The 21,008-nt window shown below is 33.8% G+C and overlaps 1 protein-coding gene across 1 annotated transcript in view; it reads right to left on the bottom strand.

Annotated features, from left to right (window-relative positions):
* The window catches only part of TFEC (transcription factor EC), an 81,098-nt gene that overhangs the window by 43,545 nt on the left and 16,545 nt on the right, over nucleotides 1-21,008 (bottom strand). Inside the window, exon 2 of the mRNA XM_007129662.2 lies at nucleotides 1,379-1,630. Within this exon, the coding sequence (XP_007129724.1) occupies nucleotides 1,379-1,558 (180 nt within the window). The 5' untranslated portion in view covers nucleotides 1,559-1,630. The remainder of the gene's footprint in view (nucleotides 1-1,378; nucleotides 1,631-21,008) is intronic.

Raw genomic sequence — 21,008 nt, 5'->3', positions numbered from 1 at the left:
CATTTTTTAGAAGACATATTTCATAAGACATATAATAAGATCATTTTCTGGGTTTTGCCTAGAATTGACTGGCATATGCATATCCTTTGGGATTTGTTTTTTCCATTGGGAATCACTCTTCAACACAAGGAAATGAACTTGGGAAGAGGTGGTTATAAGATAAATTGTATTGGGTGAGTTCTAATATTTACTGTACAGATTATTTTCAACCTACATATATTTTTATTATCTTCATAGAGTGAATAGAGAACCTAGTTCTACATTTTTTTTTGAAAATTCTTTGTATATCCACTACTGAAAAGTTTAAGTAAATATACATGTAGAGATCTATGTTCAGTTTTGGATTTCAACTAGTCCTGTTTTGTGGTTGTTTTATATTTTATTAAACAATCTACCAGATCCTTATTCTTTTCTCTTTTCTATATTAACATAAAATTTGCAAAACAAAATCTTCCTCTATCATTTGGAATTCAAATAATGATATACTGAGCATATTGCTCTTTTGTACCTGGAGGCTACAGACTTAGCTAAAAAGCAGTGACCTGAAATCAGTAATAATCACCAGGAATGTAGATTGGGAGATTAAATCTGGGAGATCATAGAACCATGTCTCCATCTAAAAATCAAATGGAAAAAAAAAGAAAAAGAAAAGAATAAAAAGCTCAGTTACTGATGTGGTTTTTCTACATTGAGATATTAAAGGAACTCTTTTTCCCAGTTCTAGTTTTCTCCCACTTCTACTCATTCTTCAGTATTTTTTGAAGGTTCATTTACAAGCAAGTCACAATAATTATGAACTCCACGAAGCTAGACACTCATTCATTTTGTATCCTCAGCACCTCTAATTTCCTCTTATTTAGTAAATGGTAGGCAAGTATTTGTTGAAAATAGAAATGAATGGATAATCAATAGTAATAAATTTCGATATAATTCTACAAAATATTAAGTGCAAGAAGATTATTAGTCTCATTCTGATAAATATTTCTAGAGCACATGTTTACTGTTATTTATTCTTTTGCTTGTTTTATCTTAATGGGTACTTCAGATAATGTAACTGTTGACAAATGTTTTAACTAAAGTTATCAGAAAAGCATTACTATTAAAGCTAAATCTTCTTAACATAAATTACTATTAGAACCTGCTTTGACTCACATTGATACAAAACTGAAATGAGTGTTAAAAAATGAATTGTTATATTTTATGCATAACAATTCTTATGGGCATAACTAATTATTACAAATTAATAAATTAACACATCCTTTTGTTAAATAAATTTGCATATGGAATGTTTACTATAAAAATTTGACTTCAATTTCTTGAGGTATTTTCTTTCCCAAGAAACTGATTATATATTTTCATAAGCAGCCATTAGACATACATGCCATTCCACACTGTCATCTTCTTTCCCAAGAGTTAGCAACTTGGTGAGTGGATTTCCAGTGAGTCCAGTGTCACTCTCAGGAGACTGGTGTCCATGCTGTACCAGAAGTGCACTGCTTGGTGTTGGAGGGTGTGAACGTTTAATAGTCTGGTGGACGATCTGGTGGTCAAGGGTCATGAAAGGTTTTACTTGCTGTCTCTGAACTTTCTGTAGCTGAGTCCTAGCAGAACTTTCCAGGTGTGCTGGGACCTACCAAATAGAAACCAAACAAAAGCAATGTGTAGTATCATCTGGTAAACGAGTTCCACTTTCAACAATTGGATTATGACAATAAACACTATAACATCTAGTTTCTTTCTAATTTATTGTCTATGCTTCTGTCATAATTTACATAAGATATTAATGGACTATAGTTTTTGAGAAGTCATTTAAACGTTACTAAAATATTTTAAATGCTAACCAAGTGTTTAAGAATAGCTCTTTAAATAATATGCAACTGAAACCAACTTGGAATAAATATAAAAGCAGCAAAACTTTTTTTTTTTTTTTTGCGGTACTCGGGCCTCTCACTGTTGTGGCCTCTCCCGTTGCGGGGCACAGGCTCCGGACGCACAGGCTCAGCGGCCATGGCTCACGGGCCTAGGTGCTCCGCGGCATGTGGGATCCTCCCGGACCGGGGCACGAACCCGTGTCCCCTGCATCGGCAGGCGGACTCTCAACCACTGCGCCACCAGGAAAGCCCAGCAAAACTTTTTGAGGGTCTGAAAAAGAATGACTAAAATAATAAAAGGAAAACACAGCTGATTTACTATTATTAGTGATATTTATATAACATATATCTCTTGTATTCCTTTATATTACATATAAACATTCCATTGGCTATAATCACTCTATTTTTAATTAAAGATTAAAAAAAATTATCCATGAGGGAGCAGAGACTAGAAATATATATACTAAATATTGTCTGATACTTTATGGTTGGTGAAAATCTAGGTGATTTTTTTCAGTTTTCTGTATTTTCCAGAGTTTCTATACTGAGTTTATTTTAATTTTTTAAAAATCTTAATTTTAAAGCCTTCCATATTCTCACTTTATAATAACAATACTTTGGTAGAATCATTATGAATTGACAGAAAGAAGCATTCAGAGAAAAATCTAACCAGTGTCATGTGCCAACTAAGCAACTATCCAGTATATTGAAATCCCTTTTTCAAATCATAGACATAAAATCCTGGGCATCTTCAGTCTAGCTGTCATAGTTAATGATATACCATTATTTGTATAAGGACAATTTTAAGTATTTCAAGCTTTCCCTTTAAAAACCTCTGAAGATAGTATTGCCTGCCAGTCCCCTTTATATTTACTATGCTGCGATGTGACTTCTAATACATTTTCCTCAAGTGGCCTATATATAAACCTATTTAATATTTCCCTCGTGTTAAACAGTAGTAAAGATTGCTGTACAGTGCTTATTTTTCCTTTTATTTCAGCTACACAAACTACTCCTTAAATCCCTTAACATGCATTAGCTCAGATAAATAGCCTTTACAAAGTATTTTGCATTTAAATTAGCTGGTTTGGGGTACAATATTGTAGTAGTTACTTTAGTTTAATTCTGTTATGCTGACATTTTTAGCATTATTTTAATTGTACTACCATAAAATAATTTTTCAGTCATATAAAAAAGATTAAGATTGGTAATAAAGATTACACATATTACTAATTATATTTCTGTGAGCTTTAAAGTTGTAAAACAACATTTCATTAAAATGCCTGTGGTAATTTTTGGGGGGTAGCTATTTAGATTATCCTACAGTTTTAAATTAATCCTTCTTAATCCATATACATTTACAAAATATACATTATAAACAGCATTTTCAGATTCACAAATCTGAATGACTTTCACACAACGTAACTGAATGCTAAAGAACATTGTATATTATTTTAAGAAAAGTATGTTGAATCAGAATTTACAACATTCATTAACTAATTCATTTTTCACTTTCCATCTATGGATGCTAAAAGCATCATTAGAGTACTTATTGCGTTTTGTGTTACATCAGGAGTCCAAGGGAAGTCATAAATGTGATCCTAGGGCTCTAGAAATTTACAATATACTTGGGCAATATTAATATCAACTACAGCAAAAATGATGATGATGATAAAAAATAATAATATGCAGCAGGTATCAGGCACTGTGCTAAGCATTTTACACACATTGTTTCATTTAATCCTTGTTAGAGCCTTAGGAGATAGGTATCAATAGTAGCCCCATTGCACCATATAATTGAAGCCACTGAGACTTAGAGAGGTTAAATGGTGTGGCTGTTATCACCCCGCTAGTAAGAGATGGAACTGGAATACAAGGCCTGGCTTCCTAAACACTACACGATATTGGCTCCTGATTGAAATGACTGGAATACAAAGCAAAAGCTCAGTAATGTATACAATGAATTTAAAATGCCACAAGAAGCAGTGGTTTTTAAAAACTAATTGAAGGAGAAAATGGTTATAAATCAGGTGTTGGAAGGAGATGGTCCTGGGATATGGGACAGAAAGAGGGAAAACTCAAATGTAAAAGATCAAAATGAAAGAAGAAAAGAAGTTGAGAGACAGTCACAAATATTAGTCATGAAAAGGAATTCACATGAATACTTTTCCTTTCTCAAAGCAAAACTACCATCTCATTAGATCACTCTATACAGAGACACAATAAAAGATATGAAATTCTAATTCTGCCTAAATTATTGGTTATTTATAGGGAATTACAAGGGTTTGGCAGGCAAAAGTGAAGACTCTCTTGGATCCTACCTCTATATACAACATCTGTATACAACATTTATAAACTAAGCATGAGAGTCTGAAAGATCAGTGGAGTCAGGGAAGATTAAATGGAATGTAATTAAATAACTCCCCAGTAAACCTCTGTCTTTTACAAGCATGGACTGATAACAGAACAATGAGACAACTAAATGTAAAACATCAGTTAAACCATGTGCAGTCAATTTTAAAATACTTTTAAATTGCCTGGGATCTGAAGATACAACTATAAAACTATCTATTGGATTGGTTTCACTGAAGGTCTTGGGAGTTGGTGAGATGAAGTAAATGAAACTATATGTTGCCATTGTTCATTTATTCATTTATTTAAGAAATATTTTTGAGTGTCAAGTGCATGTGCACTGAGTTGTGCATTGAAGGTAAAAGGGAGATAACCACAGTATCTGCCTTCAAAGAGCTCGTAGTCTAGTCAGGGAAGAAAAATAAGAGATCTCCAAGGCAAGGGCTGCATTTATATTGCTGGCTGCTGGACTGCCATACTTCCTGTACATAACCCAGAGAGGGGCACACAGCAGGCACTTAAAAATATGTCTTCACATGTGTTCAATGAGTGATTTTATGAATGAATCATTAAAGTACAGTGTGTGAATAACTATGGTGACTGCAGAGAGATTTGGGAACCCACTAGAGGAAGCAGGTAAACCATAATCAGAATACCAAAGTCTTCACCTAGAAGGCTAGAGCAGCTGTAGATTGTGATTTGGTTCTTTGGACTATCAAAGAGATTAAGACCACCCAGATGTAGGGAAGTTTTGCTATTGAGAGTAATAAGTAAAACATTATCTCCTAACTCTGAATTATGTCTCAGCATTATCTCTCTGGCATGCTGTTATTGCAAACTAAAAATAATGATGGTCAGCTTAAGTCCAAGGTTTTGTCTATGTGCAGAGATCTGTTTTATTTCATTTAAAAGAATTTATTTACTTATATTCTCCCTCTTTTCCAAAACATTATAAATAAATATGAGGTGTAAATGTGGTGAGAGGTATTTACACCAGAAAATGTAGGCTGAAGATTAATATTGCAATCGAGTACAAAATTTACCCATGAGCATCCTGACAGCCAAGGAAAAAGGAAAATTTTAAAAACATATTAGGTGGAGCCTTGAGAAATTGCAGATATTTGACAATTTTTGATCTACGAATTGTCCCTTCTGTATAGTTCAACCTAATATATATTTCTTAATAAGTAAATCATGCCAGCTCTGAGGAAAGACAAATATTTTTCAGAATAATGTCTGAGAATTTATAAACTAGATTTTTTCATAGAAGACTTGAATGATATCTTGAACAAAATTCCAACTTGCAAAACAGGCAGTGAAATTCTTAATATGCCCATATTTAAAAATAAATATTTATCGTCTTAAATTGAGTTAGCCAGGAAACATAATCTGAAACTTGCCTGTAGGATGTTTATTGGGTGCTCTCAGAATCGGCGCTGCAGTAGGGTGAGGGAAACAGGATCAGGTGGAGGCAAGAGTCTTTCAGTCATGAAGGGGATAATGTTGGCCATGCACTGTAACATCCACTACATTTATTTTTGATCAAAGGCCCAAAGCATAATATGAATCAGCTCAAGTGAAAGCCCAAGCATATAACTTTATAGTGATCTGACTTGACCCTTAGATACGTTAGACAGCACTTAGAGCAAGCAGGGCAATGTTTCCCAAACCAATTTATATTTCAGACTCCATATTTAAATACACTAACATAGAGGATCACCTGGTTCGATGATTAACCCAATATCAATTATCTCAGCCTAGGCTCTCAATAGAAATTATGTTGTTTTTTTTTCAAAAAGTTCCATTATTTGGAGTTACAAAAATGAAACTTAGCTTAAAACATCCAATTATTTTTTAAAAATATGTTTCAAATGTAGTTAAGTTCTCATATTCTAATAAAGGGATGTGGGTATTTTTAAAAATTAGAAATGCATGTACTGATGAGCTATAAAAAATGCTTAGATTCATTAATAAGAGAACCAGAACAATGTGCTTAGTGGGTCAATTGAAGTATTTTTTTTTTAATTAGAAATACATAAATTCCTGCAAGTACAACAAGCTAATGAGAAGAAATTGGTCAGGACGAAAAAAGCATTCTGGTTGTAGAAAATATAATCACTGGGGAATCACAATCACAAATACAAAATGTATGTATCTAATTCAAAAAGAGTCATGTACCACAATGTTCATTCCAGCTCTATTTACAATATCCAAGTCATGGAAGCAACCTAAGTGTCCATCGACAGATGAATGGATAAAGAAGATGTGGCACATATATACAATGGAATATTATTCAGCCATAAAAAGAAGGGTGGGATAGGGAGGGTGGGAGGGGGACGCAAGAGAGAGGAGATACGGGGATATATGTATAGCTGATTCACTTTGTTATACAGCAGAAACAAACACACCATTGTAAAGCAATTATACTCCAATAAAGATGTTAAAAAAATGTATGTATCTGTAGGTTTTTTTTTCCTATTCCTATTTTTAGACTAGAATAGATGCAGGAATCCTGACTATTGAGAGCATTGATGGAAATCCATGAGCCAGCAGCCCGATGCCATAGAAAAAAGTCAGATCTCATTCTATGATACAACAGAAGATGATTTAGGGTATCTGATACCTGAAGTTTTTTTTTATTTGTTTTGTTTTTTAATTCCAGAGTTTAGATCAGTCTTGGGAGGTTTCAACTCTGTAAATCAGCAAATATTTATTAGAAATTAAGGCTAACGAAATGTTATGTGGCCCTATATGCATTTGTATTTAAAATCTCCTGGTAGGTAGAAGAGTTATGGAGTAATGCAGGCCAGGCAAGCAGTGCTGGCTAGAAGGAGGCATTCTTATTTTCACACAGTGCTTTTCAAATTATGCTCCTAAATACATGAATTAATTCTCCCAATTTATGTTTCATTGTTCCACACTGTACTCTTTTGATTTAGTTCTCATATGGGTTTCAGTTCTATCCAGTAGATAAACAGCAAGGAGAGTATTTTGAATGAGGAAATTTTACAAACAATTGGATGGGTAGTTGTACAAAAAAACAAAAACAAAAAAAACAACTTTGAAGGATTTCACCAACCCTGTGATTCTCTGTCTATAATATTGTCTACTTGTATCATATCTTCTTAAATATTGCTACAAATCATATAAATACTTTTAAACATAATTCATATATATGCATATATATGATAGCCTCTTTAAAAAGTTACCTTTTTATAGAGAAACCATAAGATAATTGTAAAAGCCCTCAGCTAATTCTTTTAACATTCACTCAGCAAACATTTAATGAGAGTTTGTTCTTTGTTAAAGCCAGTCCCAAGGGAAAGTCATTCCTCTCCAGAAAGCAGGTCTATGATCCAGGTGTCACCATCCACCTGAAGATCACTTATCTAAACTGAGGGCACAGAACCTGGGAGGAGATGAAACACCTTCTGCGTACTGGCCTTTTGAAATTCAAAACTAAAAAGTGGTAGGAAACATCACACAAGCAATCGTCTGAATAACAAGACATTTTATCACCATTAATTTGACTAGCCAAACAAATCAATCAGGCAAATATGGGCACCTACCTAATGAGTGTGTTTAGACTATCTGCAAAAACAGAAATATTTTCAGCAAGAAAAATATTTATTCTATACATATTTACTATCTAGTGATAGTAAATAAAAACACATGCACTACCGCTAAACACACACACACACACACACACACACATACAGGCAGGTGTATACACACAGCCCCATCAAAAAGCAAGACAGACAATCCCATTCACTACAACATGACAACACTCATTTAATTTTGTTAATTTTGTACTAAGGTTGAAATTAATAAATGAAGTAAAAGCTTGGACTTCACAAGTGAGTAATAGGTAACTATTAATTATGTTCCTAGTAGCAGAGGTATATAAGAAGAAATCTATTTTGGGGGTCTTATGAATCTACTACCTCCTAGATACCTACTCATAAAAGCCACATGACGTTTGTTAATATTCCGTAGCAAAGATTAATAACTCGTTTCTTCAAATCTTACTTTCTTCACAGCAGTCTTTGGATATGATATACCCATAAATCTCATCCTGACTAAACCTAAAATTATACAGTCGAGCTTGTCTGATTGAGATATAACTACTGAACAAAGTAGGGCCGGGTTCATCAAAAGTTTTACTTAGGTTTCTGAATAACTGTCAGCATATTTTAGCTGAGCATTATATAATCCAAAGCTATTTAATGGATAATAATATAAAATGTGATTGTAACATATTCCATCAGTCCCTATCACTTGAATTTGGATAATTCCAATGGTGTGTCTTTAGAAGAGATCCACACTTAAGAGACTTTAAAGAGGCATGAATATTATTAAGCATAGTTTTCCTAATTCAATAGTGTTCTAGCAGTAAAAATGCTTGCACTCCATGAGCACTCATATTATTACTGTAAAGACTAAGCTTCCCTTACAACTCCATCTATCTCCATTTATACTTGCATTGATTTGCATTGTTTATGTTAGTATCTCAGGAAAATTACCATTATATATCTTTAAAAGAATTAGAACTGATGCCAGAAATAACTGTGGTTTATTTAGTCTGATCTGTTTTATGAGTATGTGTATATAGAAATTTAGAGCCATAAATATCAACTAAGAATCACAGCAGACACTGACCACTTCCCATTGACTTCAAAATTACACAGCAGCCATGTACACACTAAAGTCAACTGGCAATATCATCAATAACCAAAATAAGTTAATATGAAAAATACAGATAACTTAAGCCATAATACTTTAAAATATATTTGACATTGCATTCTCAGGCTTAGTATTCATTAATTCTATAAATATTTTTGAGTGCCACTACACATCAGGTTTTATGCAACTGTGATAAGCTCTGGGGATATAATTATGAACAAAACAGACATAACCCAGTCTTCAAAGAGTTCACAGTCTACTAGGAGAAATAGATAATATAACACAATGTGATAAACCCTGTGAAAGTAAAAGGTGTCACAAAATCAAGCAGAAAGAGCTAGATAAAATGGGAACAAGTCATTCAAATGACAGTTTCTGCTATTAATTTCACTGATTCATTCACTTAATAGATATGTGTGTGCCTATATATAGTAGCCAGTTGTGTGGGTAACAATGATGAACAAAGTGAAACATGGTCCCTCTCCCCATGCAGTTTATGGACAGGGAGAAGAGACAGATTTTAATCTAATAATCACACAAATGACTGTAAATTTTCAAGTGTAACAAGTGATAGGCAGGAGAGATACACATGACTATGAGCCTGTAGAAAAAGATTATCTAGACAGAAGTTAGGGACATCTTTCCTAAAGAAGGGATGATAGGGCTGGATCTGGAGGATGAGTAGGAAATAAAGAGAGAAGAGTAGAAAAAACATTTAGGGAGATAAAGCAGCATATGTGAAGACCCTGGTGGAAGAAACAAGATGAAAAAAATGCACTGAAAGGAGATGATAGGACTAGAGCAGAGTGTAGTACGAGGCTGGGGAGGCCAGTAGGGCCAATTCATGCAATTTTTTCGGTATAGAAAGATGTCTTATTTTCAGTATCATAAGAAAGGGGGCAGTAGCAGTTCAGTAGGATGAATTTTAAAGAAGTAAAATGAGAGAGTCTAGGAAAGAAAAAAGGGCTGCTTGAACTAGGGTCATGTGATAAGGATTGCATAGTCACATGGAAACAAGTAGATGGATTCAAGATATGTTTAGAAATGGATTAAGAAATGACACCTGAGGTTTCTGGCTTAAGTGACAGAGAAGACTAGGTTTTTTGAGGGGGACAGAGAATTATAAGTTCAGTTTTGAACACGTTGAGTTTGTGATGTTTTGAAAGTGTCCAAGAAGGTATGTGAAGTAGGCAGCTGCATTTATGGGTATGGAATTCAGAGGTAAGGTATGGACTGTGGATAAAATTTACATAACATCTACACTGAGGTGATAACTGAGATGATCGTTTGAAGATGTACAGAATAGAAGATGAGAGGACCTAGTGCCAAAGATGGTTAACTCCCATGTTCTAACTACACATAGGGAAATCTATTCCGATTCTAAACTTTATTTTTCCCCTTGGTTCCATTGATTTTTTTCTCACATTTTGCAAAATGCTTATTTGAACTTTGTGTGTGTTACACTGTCAGGTAAATCCTCCTTAATTAATAGTTAGTTTGCCCTATTTCTAAAATTATGCATTCAACCTTTCGAGGTAGATACAGCCCTATTTTCCTAGTCCAACTGCATTACAATTCTATCAGTCCTCCACCTCTTAACTGCAATTCCAAAATCCAAAAAGCTCTGAAAGTAGGAGTTTTCTTTTTTTTTTTTATGTTTGGCACAAACTCAATTCGTGGCAAAATCAAACCTGAAATGAAGTAAGGTTATTTAAAGTCTTTCTTTATCCTACTTACAGTAGATATTCACATGTACTGTTGCAGGTATATTAATGTGCTTGATTATAGGATGCTGTCTTGGACTCTGCAGGGTATCAGGAATATGTACCATATTACCTTTCAAAATTTAAAGTATTGATAATTTTGAAACACATCTAGCCCTAGGTTTTTAAATAATAGATTTTGTACCTTTTCTTTTTATAGAGTGAACAGCCTATAGAAAGGATTATGCTATATACTTTGCGTATATTATCTTACTTAATCTTACAATATCATAAATAAGTACTCAGTTGGGCCTCCACAATTATTTTCTAAAACTTCAGTACAATATTTAACTGCATTTTGCTTTCAGAAATTATCAAAAATTAAAATTGAGCATATTCTCTCTTGGAGAAATAACGAGATGAGGAAGTCCTTTCCAATTCAACAAACCAATTGAATGAATGAATGATGTATTCTTCCTTTAATAAGAAAGAATTGTCCAGTTGTAACATTATATTTTGATATTATTAGACGTATTTATGTTTAGTGCTTATGGCTGTATTTAAGTAAGTTAATACTACAGTTTATATTCTTTTTAGAAGCTTCTCATACAATTAAATTGTTTCCTGTATATGTGGAAATATACAAGTTAATTATTTAAGCTAGATTCAGTAAAAAGTCTTAACTTCTTTTAAAAAATATCTAATGGCATTAAGACTTAAACATTAATATTTATTAATAAGACTTTTATAAAACAAGACATTTTGCTTCAGAAATCAACAATTGTGTTTAAATGATGCTTTATACTTCACAGTTACTTTCAACTTAAAACAAAGCTCTCATGTAATGCTTAAATGTACTATTTTTCATCCTCCATATAGTGACTTTTTGATATCATTTTCATTATGAAGTTGTGAATGTTCTTTCAAGGATGCAGAGAATAAAGGAGAAACAAGACTGACTTCTTCAAAAGGTCATATTTCAAATATCTTGGAAAGTCATCAATGTTTTTATAAAAAAATTTTTACACATTCTAAAATAGATCCAAAGCCATAAATAGGAATATCTGGGACAAACTTCCATATAATCCTTGTCATCTCTTGTATCACTATGCTGCAAATACATTACATTTTTAATTTTTAGTATATCTTAATGGTAAGATTTGGGATAACATCAATATATTGCCAACTTATGCAGACCTTATAAAAGAAATTCATAGGCCACTTAATGCAGGTGAATTTACAACAAATAAATTTACATATTTTGTAAGAATAAAAGGATCATAAATGTTTATTCCTAAAAAAGAAAATCTAAACAATTCAAATTGGTTTATATTATCTTAGGCTTGAAAATTTTTATATCCCTTATCTACTTTATGAGTTGATATATGGTCATCAATTAATGAAGTCATTTTTATCATAATAAAATGTCATCATTAGAACTGCAGTATTATAGTGTAACCATTTTCTAAAAAATATGATTGGGGCATTTTAGGTGGTTAAATATTAAAATAATCTAATTGAAAATGAGACTTTAAAATTATTCATTTTGATTGGCAAACGGCAGAAAATGGCTTTGTTTCATAACTACATTTTATCACTCAATTTTTGTGGATATTACTAGTATTTCTGGAGAAAAAAAAAAGTAAAATTTATCTTGTCTTTGTTTTACCTAACTAGTACATATAATTATTTTTGGTTCTCTATGTTTTAAAGGCACCTGTTACTACATTATTTACATAAATCAAACTCCTCAAGTAATTGTGCCCTCATGTATGAAAGGCCTTCAGTTACAAAGTTGTAGTTTTACTTTCCACTTATCCCTGAAGAATAATGTTCCTTTAGAATCAAAAATAGATACTTCCATTTTAATTTTTTTATGGTTATGGAAAGTATATAGCCATGAAACATCAATTTGTTGAGAAGATTGATCACAGGACCTCATGGACTAGTTGAAAGCCCCAGAATGCAAGATAATAGTAGCCACAGTCACAAGTTGAATCAAACACTCCAACGATTTAAGTAAAGACTTTTATCCTCATTTTATACATGAAGAAACTGAAGCTCAAACAGGTTATCAGACTCGCTTACAATCACACAGGCAGAAAAGTGAATCTGACCTCTTGTCTTTTGAGTACAAGGAGGGTATTGTTTAATTGCAAGTTATTTATTATCAGCACACAAGGATAGTAAAACTCCAGCCCCTGCAATTAGAAAAAAATATGTCCCATATCTGTATACAAATATGAATCAATTGACTCTGTAGTGGAAAAACCTTTGGAGTTGCTTCCCCATTATTAGTTGAGTTTGGCTTGATTCACTTTTGATTTTGTATTATTTTGTGTTTCACTTCATCTATCCTGTAACCACCTTATGGTGCAAGACCTGGGTTTTCCATACAAGTGGGGTAATGCTATAATTGAAATCTACCATCAGAAAATATGAACTCTATATAAGTGTTTCCTTTCTTTAAGATGCTTTTTCCACTTTAGTCTCTAGATCTATGTATTAAATATACACTATTCTGAAGAGTATTAGCCTCCTTACCCAGGAGAAATTTTATTTCCCTTATATCATTTTACTGTTACCTTTCCCAAAAACCTTTTACTCCTTTTCACAAGGGTGGATGGGAAGGCAGCAGGTGGAAAGAGCAGAAAATAATATTAATTTCAGCTTGGCTTATTCTAAATAAATATCATGACTATTCTATTCAGTATCTTTAAACTTAAGAAATGAATAACTGCATATAAAAAGTTGGTAAGAGTTGAAATAATAAAGAAGTTCTTTGTAAGAGCTTTCTTTTGTGTCGATTACTGTTGAGAAATAAAGAAAAATCAAAGTGCTAGTTAAAATTATAGCTTTGGAATATATGGAAAATATTTTTACTGAAACTTCATATATGAGGAAACAGGATTCTATTTTCCACACTAATTTGAGCAGACAAACTAAGTAAAATAAAACTTTTTCATTGAAAACAAAAATATATTTGAACATATTTGTTTTAGGCTTTTTAAACTTTTTCCATTTATTTTCAATTATTCTGTGGTAGGTAAAATAATGCCTCCTTCACCAAAGATGTCCACGTCTTAATCCCCAGAACCTGTGGATATCTGACCTTACACTATAAAAGGAACTTTGTAGGTGTGATTAAATTAAGGATCTTGAGATGGGGAAATTATCCTAGATTATCTGGAGAGGTCCAACGTGATCTCAAGGGAGGGTCCTTATAAAAGAGAGACAGGAGTGTCAGAATTAGACAAAGGAGAGAGATATGACTATGGAAGCAGATGACACAGTGATGAGAATCAAGCCAAAGAATGTGGGCAGCCTCTAGAAGCTAGAAAAGGCAAGGAAACAGATTTTCCCTTAGAACCTCCAGAAACAACCTAAACCCTGGTGACACTTTGATTTTAGCCCTGTTTAAATGATTTCAGATGTCTATCCTCTAGAATTGTAAGATAATAAATGTGTATTGTTTTAAATCACTAAGTTTGTGGTAATTTTGTTACAGCAGCAATAGGAAACTAATAGGTACTCCTTTTAAATTTTGAGTTTCTCATTCTTGCAGCATTAAGAATCTTGATGATGGCTTCTAGGAAACACCCTTCCTGGAAATTCTGGTGCTACGGGATTTCCTCATCATAGCTGAGGTCATTTGAGGAAAATCCTACGGAGTTCAGTTCCCCAAATCTAATGTCTTTAATTAAGCTCTCAATGTTATTAAAATGCTCCAATAGCAGAAGTTATAAAGACAAAATGTTCTTTCTTTCTTACCCCCTTCCTCCCTTCCTTTCTTCCCTTCTTTCTTCCTCAGCATGATCTGAATAAAGTGCAGGTGAGGAAAAATGAAAATAGAAAACTAGGCAGAAGCCAGCTCATAAAGAGAAATAAATACAACCTTAAGCTTTGTGCTTATAGCCCTGATGTGCCATATAAGACTTTTAGCAGGATAGTAATCAATTATTATTTCAGAAATATCCCTTAGGCAACAATATGGAAACTGAATTATTGAAAGACCAGGGCACAAAGAGAACAATTAGGAGTTTTTAGTAATATTCCAGGAAAGAAGAATAGAGGGCCCGAGCTAAGGCAATAGTATTTGATATTAAAAAGATAGGTTAAATATTACCCATAATATAGAGGATACAAATTTTAAAATATGTACAGGATTTCTGATTGGTTTATACATGTGGTGAAGGGGAAGATTCACATATGATGAAGTGGTGGAGAAGATGGCATTTATCAAAATAAAGAATAAAAGTGGAGGCAAAAGATTAGAAGGAAAGATGATAATTTCAGTATTGGACATAATGAAATCAGAGTGGCTGTGAAACATCCAACAGGGATGCCTAGTAAACAGCTAGATGTGTGGATTTAGAGAAACAGATATGGTGGCCAGCTTAGAACAAATCACTGAATCAGGGTTTTAGTTAAAATCACACAAGACAAAGAATTAGAATTAAAAAGACACAATCCAGGTAAAGAACTCTGAGGAATATCAACGTGTAATGGGCAGGAAAGACTAAAGAAATCTCAAGAAAGTAAAATTAAAATTAGGACAGAATGATATAACAAAGCCAAAAGTAGGATAGAATTCCAAGAAAAAGTGGTTAACAGAGTCAAATAGCACAGGGATGAGGGAATAGAAAGAGCGGGAGATATTGCTGGCAGATTGGGAAATAACTGGGTCACTGGTGACCCTCAGGAGAATGATCTCAGGGACATAGTGAGACTAGAAGTCAGCCTGTAGGGACATTGCCAATTGTAAATGAGGAGACCTTGGGGCTCAGCACTAGGCACTTCTCCTCTCTCGCCACACTCTCCCCAAAGAGGGTCTCATCTGTTCCCCTGGCTTTAAATACCACCAATATGCTAATGATACCCAAATTTGCAATTCTCTTCCAGAACTCTCTATGAAATGGAAACTGGAATGCAGTAACTTGAGAAGTGAATTGGAGATGACACAGGACTCAGCACTAGACACCTTCTCTTTCTCATGTATGTGGATGATATCATCTATTCCCTCAGTTATAAATACCAGTTATACACTAACAAAACATAAATCCCAAAGTTTCTCTCTGGGAGGCCGAGGTTTATGTATATTAGATAAATAGATAGATATCTCACAAATATCTCAAAATTTAAAATTTGCATGTCCAACCCTCGTGATAATCCTCCCCAAAGCCTGTTTTTCTTCATTTTTCTCCAAATCAGTTAACGGCATAATTATTCATCCAATTTCTCAACTCAGAAACTGCGCAGTCTTCCTTTTGTCCTTCATTTTCCTTTACCCTCATATATAATCCACCCCATCCATTCTAACTCACAAATGGACCTCAAATAGAGTCATCTCTATCTCTAACTACCAGAGCTCTAGTACAAGCCACCATCATCCCTTACTGTGAATCCCTCATTACTCATCTCCCAGGCCCCTCCTTTGCTCTCTTCAACCATTCTTCATACACCCTTCAGAATGGACTTTTAAAATCATAAAATGGATTAACCTCTCTCCTGATTAAAAATGTTTCAGTTGCTTCCCATTTCATCTAGAATAAAGTTCAGTTTCCTTATCATGGCCTATGGATAGGTTGTCCCCCACCTACCTATTCAACTTCATTTTTCATTTGATCCCTTATGATTATGATCCCTTATTTGACCCATTTTTTTGATAAGCTAATTAAGGCTCATGTTAAGCATGTTAATAAAGCAGCACGCAGAGTTAAAATCAATCGAAGTCTGCTCATCTCTATGATGGTGTTCTCTTGAAAGTGAAAAAGTATGTTAATAATCATAATGATAATAATGGCATACATTGCTGATAAGTATAGAAAGTTTGCTTTGTGTCAGGCACAGAGCACGGAGTGCTACCCACCATGTCTCATATAATCCTCGCAGCAAGCCGTGAGGTGAGTAGCCTTTCTCCACACTTTCATGAGAAAGTGGAGATAAAGGATAGGTTGAGGAGCTCTGAAGCAAAGCCTGAGTTCAAAGCCTCACTGGTCTCACTACTGAGTCTTTGTTCCTCATCAGAATTGATTATTAAAATGAAGATGTTTTCCTTTCAAATTAACAAATATTTTTAAATGATAATACCTAGGGCTGAGGAGGGAACAATGCAATAGGCATCTGTGTGAGTTGCTGCCGGGGAAGTAAATTCGTACATTTGCATAGCTTAAGGAAATAATCCTAGATGTGTAAAAGGTTTGAAGCATCAAGATGAACATTGAAACATTATTAACAATGATTCTATAATGTAGAGAACATATACAATTTAAATATATACCCCAGTGGACTCTCTATAGCATTCTTCAAACTGTGAGATTTAATTTATTTCTCTCTTTTACTCATGTCAAAGGGCTTTACTGCTAAAACCACTTAATCGTAAAATGACTAAAAAGCATAAACTTTGAAAGCAAAGTTAAAGTAAGCTTCCTTTCTCTCTATTAATCACAAAATTTTAAAAATAGAATTATACATCAAGTGACTCTAACACAAGAGAAAATATGACTATTAAGCAAGCTATTTTAAGAAAAGTATCATTATTTTAGTCATTACTAACACTCTGGCTTTAACTTCTATCTGGCCTCACCACTGAACTTTAATAGAAGTACATGAGATAGCATCTAAGTCCTGAACATTTACAAAACATTTCCATGGGAAAAGTTAGAATTTTAGGAGTGTTGAAGAACAGCACATGAATGTCTTTCAAACAGTAACAGGATATTTCAAAATCTCAACATAAATGTATTAGGATGTTCAACCAGCATAAACCAGACCTTATAAAAATGTGCTTACAGCCTACAATAACCTCATTATGTTCTCCCCATAAAATCCAACACTATAATGTGAGAATAAATCATTCTTTCCATCCTTATAGTGTTGTTTATGTCTTGCCCAAAGCTGGAGCTCATTTCAAAGTAAATTTCCTAAAGGAACACATATGCTAACACATATATATGGAATCTAAAAAAAAAAAAAAAGTTCTGAAAACCTGGGGTCAGGACAGGAGTAAAGACGCAGACATAGAAAATGGACTTGAGGACATGGGGAGGGGGAAGGGTAAGAAAGAACGAAGTGAGAGAGTAGCATGGACATATATACACTACCAAATGTAAAATAGATAGCTAGTGGGAAGCAGCTGCAAGGCACAGGGAGATCAGCTCCGTGCTTTGTGTCCACCTAGAGGGGTGGGATAGGGAGGGTGGGAGGGGGACGCAAGAGAGAGGAGATACGGGGATATATGTATAGCTGATTCACTTTGTTATACAGCAGAAACAAACACACCATTGTAAAGCAATTATACTCCAATAAAGATGTTAAAAAAATGTATGTATCTGTAGGTTTTTTTTTCCTATTCCTATTTTTAGACTAGAATAGATGCAGGAATCCTGACTATTGAGAGCATTGATGGAAATCCATGAGCCAGCAGCCCGATGCCATAGAAAAAAGTCAGATCTCATTCTATGATACAACAGAAGATGATTTAGGGTATCTGATACCTGAAGTTTTTTTTTATTTGTTTTGTTTTTTAATTCCAGAGTTTAGATCAGTCTTGGGAGGTTTCAACTCTGTAAATCAGCAAATATTTATTAGAAATTAAGGCTAACGAAATGTTATGTGGCCCTATATGCATTTGTATTTAAAATCTCCTGGTAGGTAGAAGAGTTATGGAGTAATGCAGGCCAGGCAAGCAGTGCTGGCTAGAAGGAGGCATTCTTATTTTCACACAGTGCTTTTCAAATTATGCTCCTAAATACATGAATTAATTCTCCCAATTTATGTTTCATTGTTCCACACTGTACTCTTTTGATTTAGTTCTCATATGGGTTTCAGTTCTATCCAGTAGATAAACAGCAAGGAGAGTATTTTGAATGAGGAAATTTTACAAACAATTGGATGGGTAGTTGTACAAAAAAACAAAAACAAAAAAAACAACTTTGAAGGATTTCACCAACCCTGTGATTCTCTGTCTATAATATTGTCTACTTGTATCATATCTTCTTAAATATTGCTACAAATCATATAAATACTTTTAAACATAATTCATATATATGCATATATATGATAGCCTCTTTAAAAAGTTACCTTTTTATAGAGAAACCATAAGATAATTGTAAAAGCCCTCAGCTAATTCTTTTAACATTCACTCAGCAAACATTTAATGAGAGTTTGTTCTTTGTTAAAGCCAGTCCCAAGGGAAAGTCATTCCTCTCCAGAAAGCAGGTCTATGATCCAGGTGTCACCATCCACCTGAAGATCACTTATCTAAACTGAGGGCACAGAACCTGGGAGGAGATGAAACACCTTCTGCGTACTGGCCTTTTGAAATTCAAAACTAAAAAGTGGTAGGAAACATCACACAAGCAATCGTCTGAATAACAAGACATTTTATCACCATTAATTTGACTAGCCAAACAAATCAATCAGGCAAATATGGGCACCTACCTAATGAGTGTGTTTAGACTATCTGCAAAAACAGAAATATTTTCAGCAAGAAAAATATTTATTCTATACATATTTACTATCTAGTGATAGTAAATAAAAACACATGCACTACCGCTAAACACACACACACACACACACACACACATACAGGCAGGTGTATACACACAGCCCCATCAAAAAGCAAGACAGACAATCCCATTCACTACAACATGACAACACTCATTTAATTTTGTTAATTTTGTACTAAGGTTGAAATTAATAAATGAAGTAAAAGCTTGGACTTCACAAGTGAGTAATAGGTAACTATTAATTATGTTCCTAGTAGCAGAGGTATATAAGAAGAAATCTATTTTGGGGGTCTTATGAATCTACTACCTCCTAGATACCTACTCATAAAAGCCACATGACGTTTGTTAATATTCCGTAGCAAAGATTAATAACTCGTTTCTTCAAATCTTACTTTCTTCACAGCAGTCTTTGGATATGATATACCCATAAATCTCATCCTGACTAAACCTAAAATTATACAGTCGAGCTTGTCTGATTGAGATATAACTACTGAACAAAGTAGGGCCGGGTTCATCAAAAGTTTTACTTAGGTTTCTGAATAACTGTCAGCATATTTTAGCTGAGCATTATATAATCCAAAGCTATTTAATGGATAATAATATAAAATGTGATTGTAACATATTCCATCAGTCCCTATCACTTGAATTTGGATAATTCCAATGGTGTGTCTTTAGAAGAGATCCACACTTAAGAGACTTTAAAGAGGCATGAATATTATTAAGCATAGTTTTCCTAATTCAATAGTGTTCTAGCAGTAAAAATGCTTGCACTCCATGAGCACTCATATTATTACTGTAAAGACTAAGCTTCCCTTACAACTCCATCTATCTCCATTTATACTTGCATTGATTTGCATTGTTTATGTTAGTATCTCAGGAAAATTACCATTATATATCTTTAAAAGAATTAGAACTGATGCCAGAAATAACTGTGGTTTATTTAGTCTGATCTGTTTTATGAGTATGTGTATATAGAAATTTAGAGCCATAAATATCAACTAAGAATCACAGCAGACACTGACCACTTCCCATTGACTTCAAAATTACACAGCAGCCATGTACACACTAAAGTCAACTGGCAATATCATCAATAACCAAAATAAGTTAATATGAAAAATACAGATAACTTAAGCCATAATACTTTAAAATATATTTGACATTGCATTCTCAGGCTTAGTATTCATTAATTCTATAAATATTTTTGAGTGCCACTACACATCAGGTTTTATGCAACTGTGATAAGCTCTGGGGATATAATTATGAACAAAACAGACATAACCCAGTCTTCAAAGAGTTCACAGTCTACTAGGAGAAATAGATAATATAACACAATGTGATAAACCCTGTGAAAGTAAAAGGTGTCACAAAATCAAGCAGAAAGAGCTAGATAAAATGGGAACAAGTCATTCAAATGACAGTTTCTGCTATTAATTTCACTGATTCATTCACTTAATAGATATGTGTGTGCCTATATATAGTAGCCAGTTGTGTGGGTAACAATGATGAACAAAGTGAAACATGGTCCCTCTCCCCATGCAGTTTATGGACAGGTAGAAGAGACAGATTTTAATCTAATAATCACACAAATGACTGTAAATTTTCAAGTGTAACAAGTGATAGGCAGGAGAGATACACATGACTATGAGCCTGTAGAAAAAGATTATCTAGACAGAAGTTAGGGACATCTTTCCTAAAGAAGGGATGATAGGGCTGGATCTGGAGGATGAGTAGGAAATAAAGAGAGAAGAGTAGAAAAAACATTTAGGGAGATAAAGCAGCATATGTGAAGACCCTGGTGGAAGAAACAAGATGAAAAAAATGCACTGAAAGGAGATGATAGGACTAGAGCAGAGTGTAGTACGAGGCTGGGGAGGCCAGTAGGGCCAATT

This window comes from Physeter macrocephalus, chromosome 5 (genome assembly GCF_002837175.3).
Source record: "Physeter macrocephalus isolate SW-GA chromosome 5, ASM283717v5, whole genome shotgun sequence".
Taxonomy (NCBI): domain Eukaryota; kingdom Metazoa; phylum Chordata; class Mammalia; order Artiodactyla; family Physeteridae; genus Physeter; species Physeter macrocephalus.
Note: the sequence above shows the minus strand (reverse complement) of the source record. Positions and strands in the feature narration are given on the sequence as shown.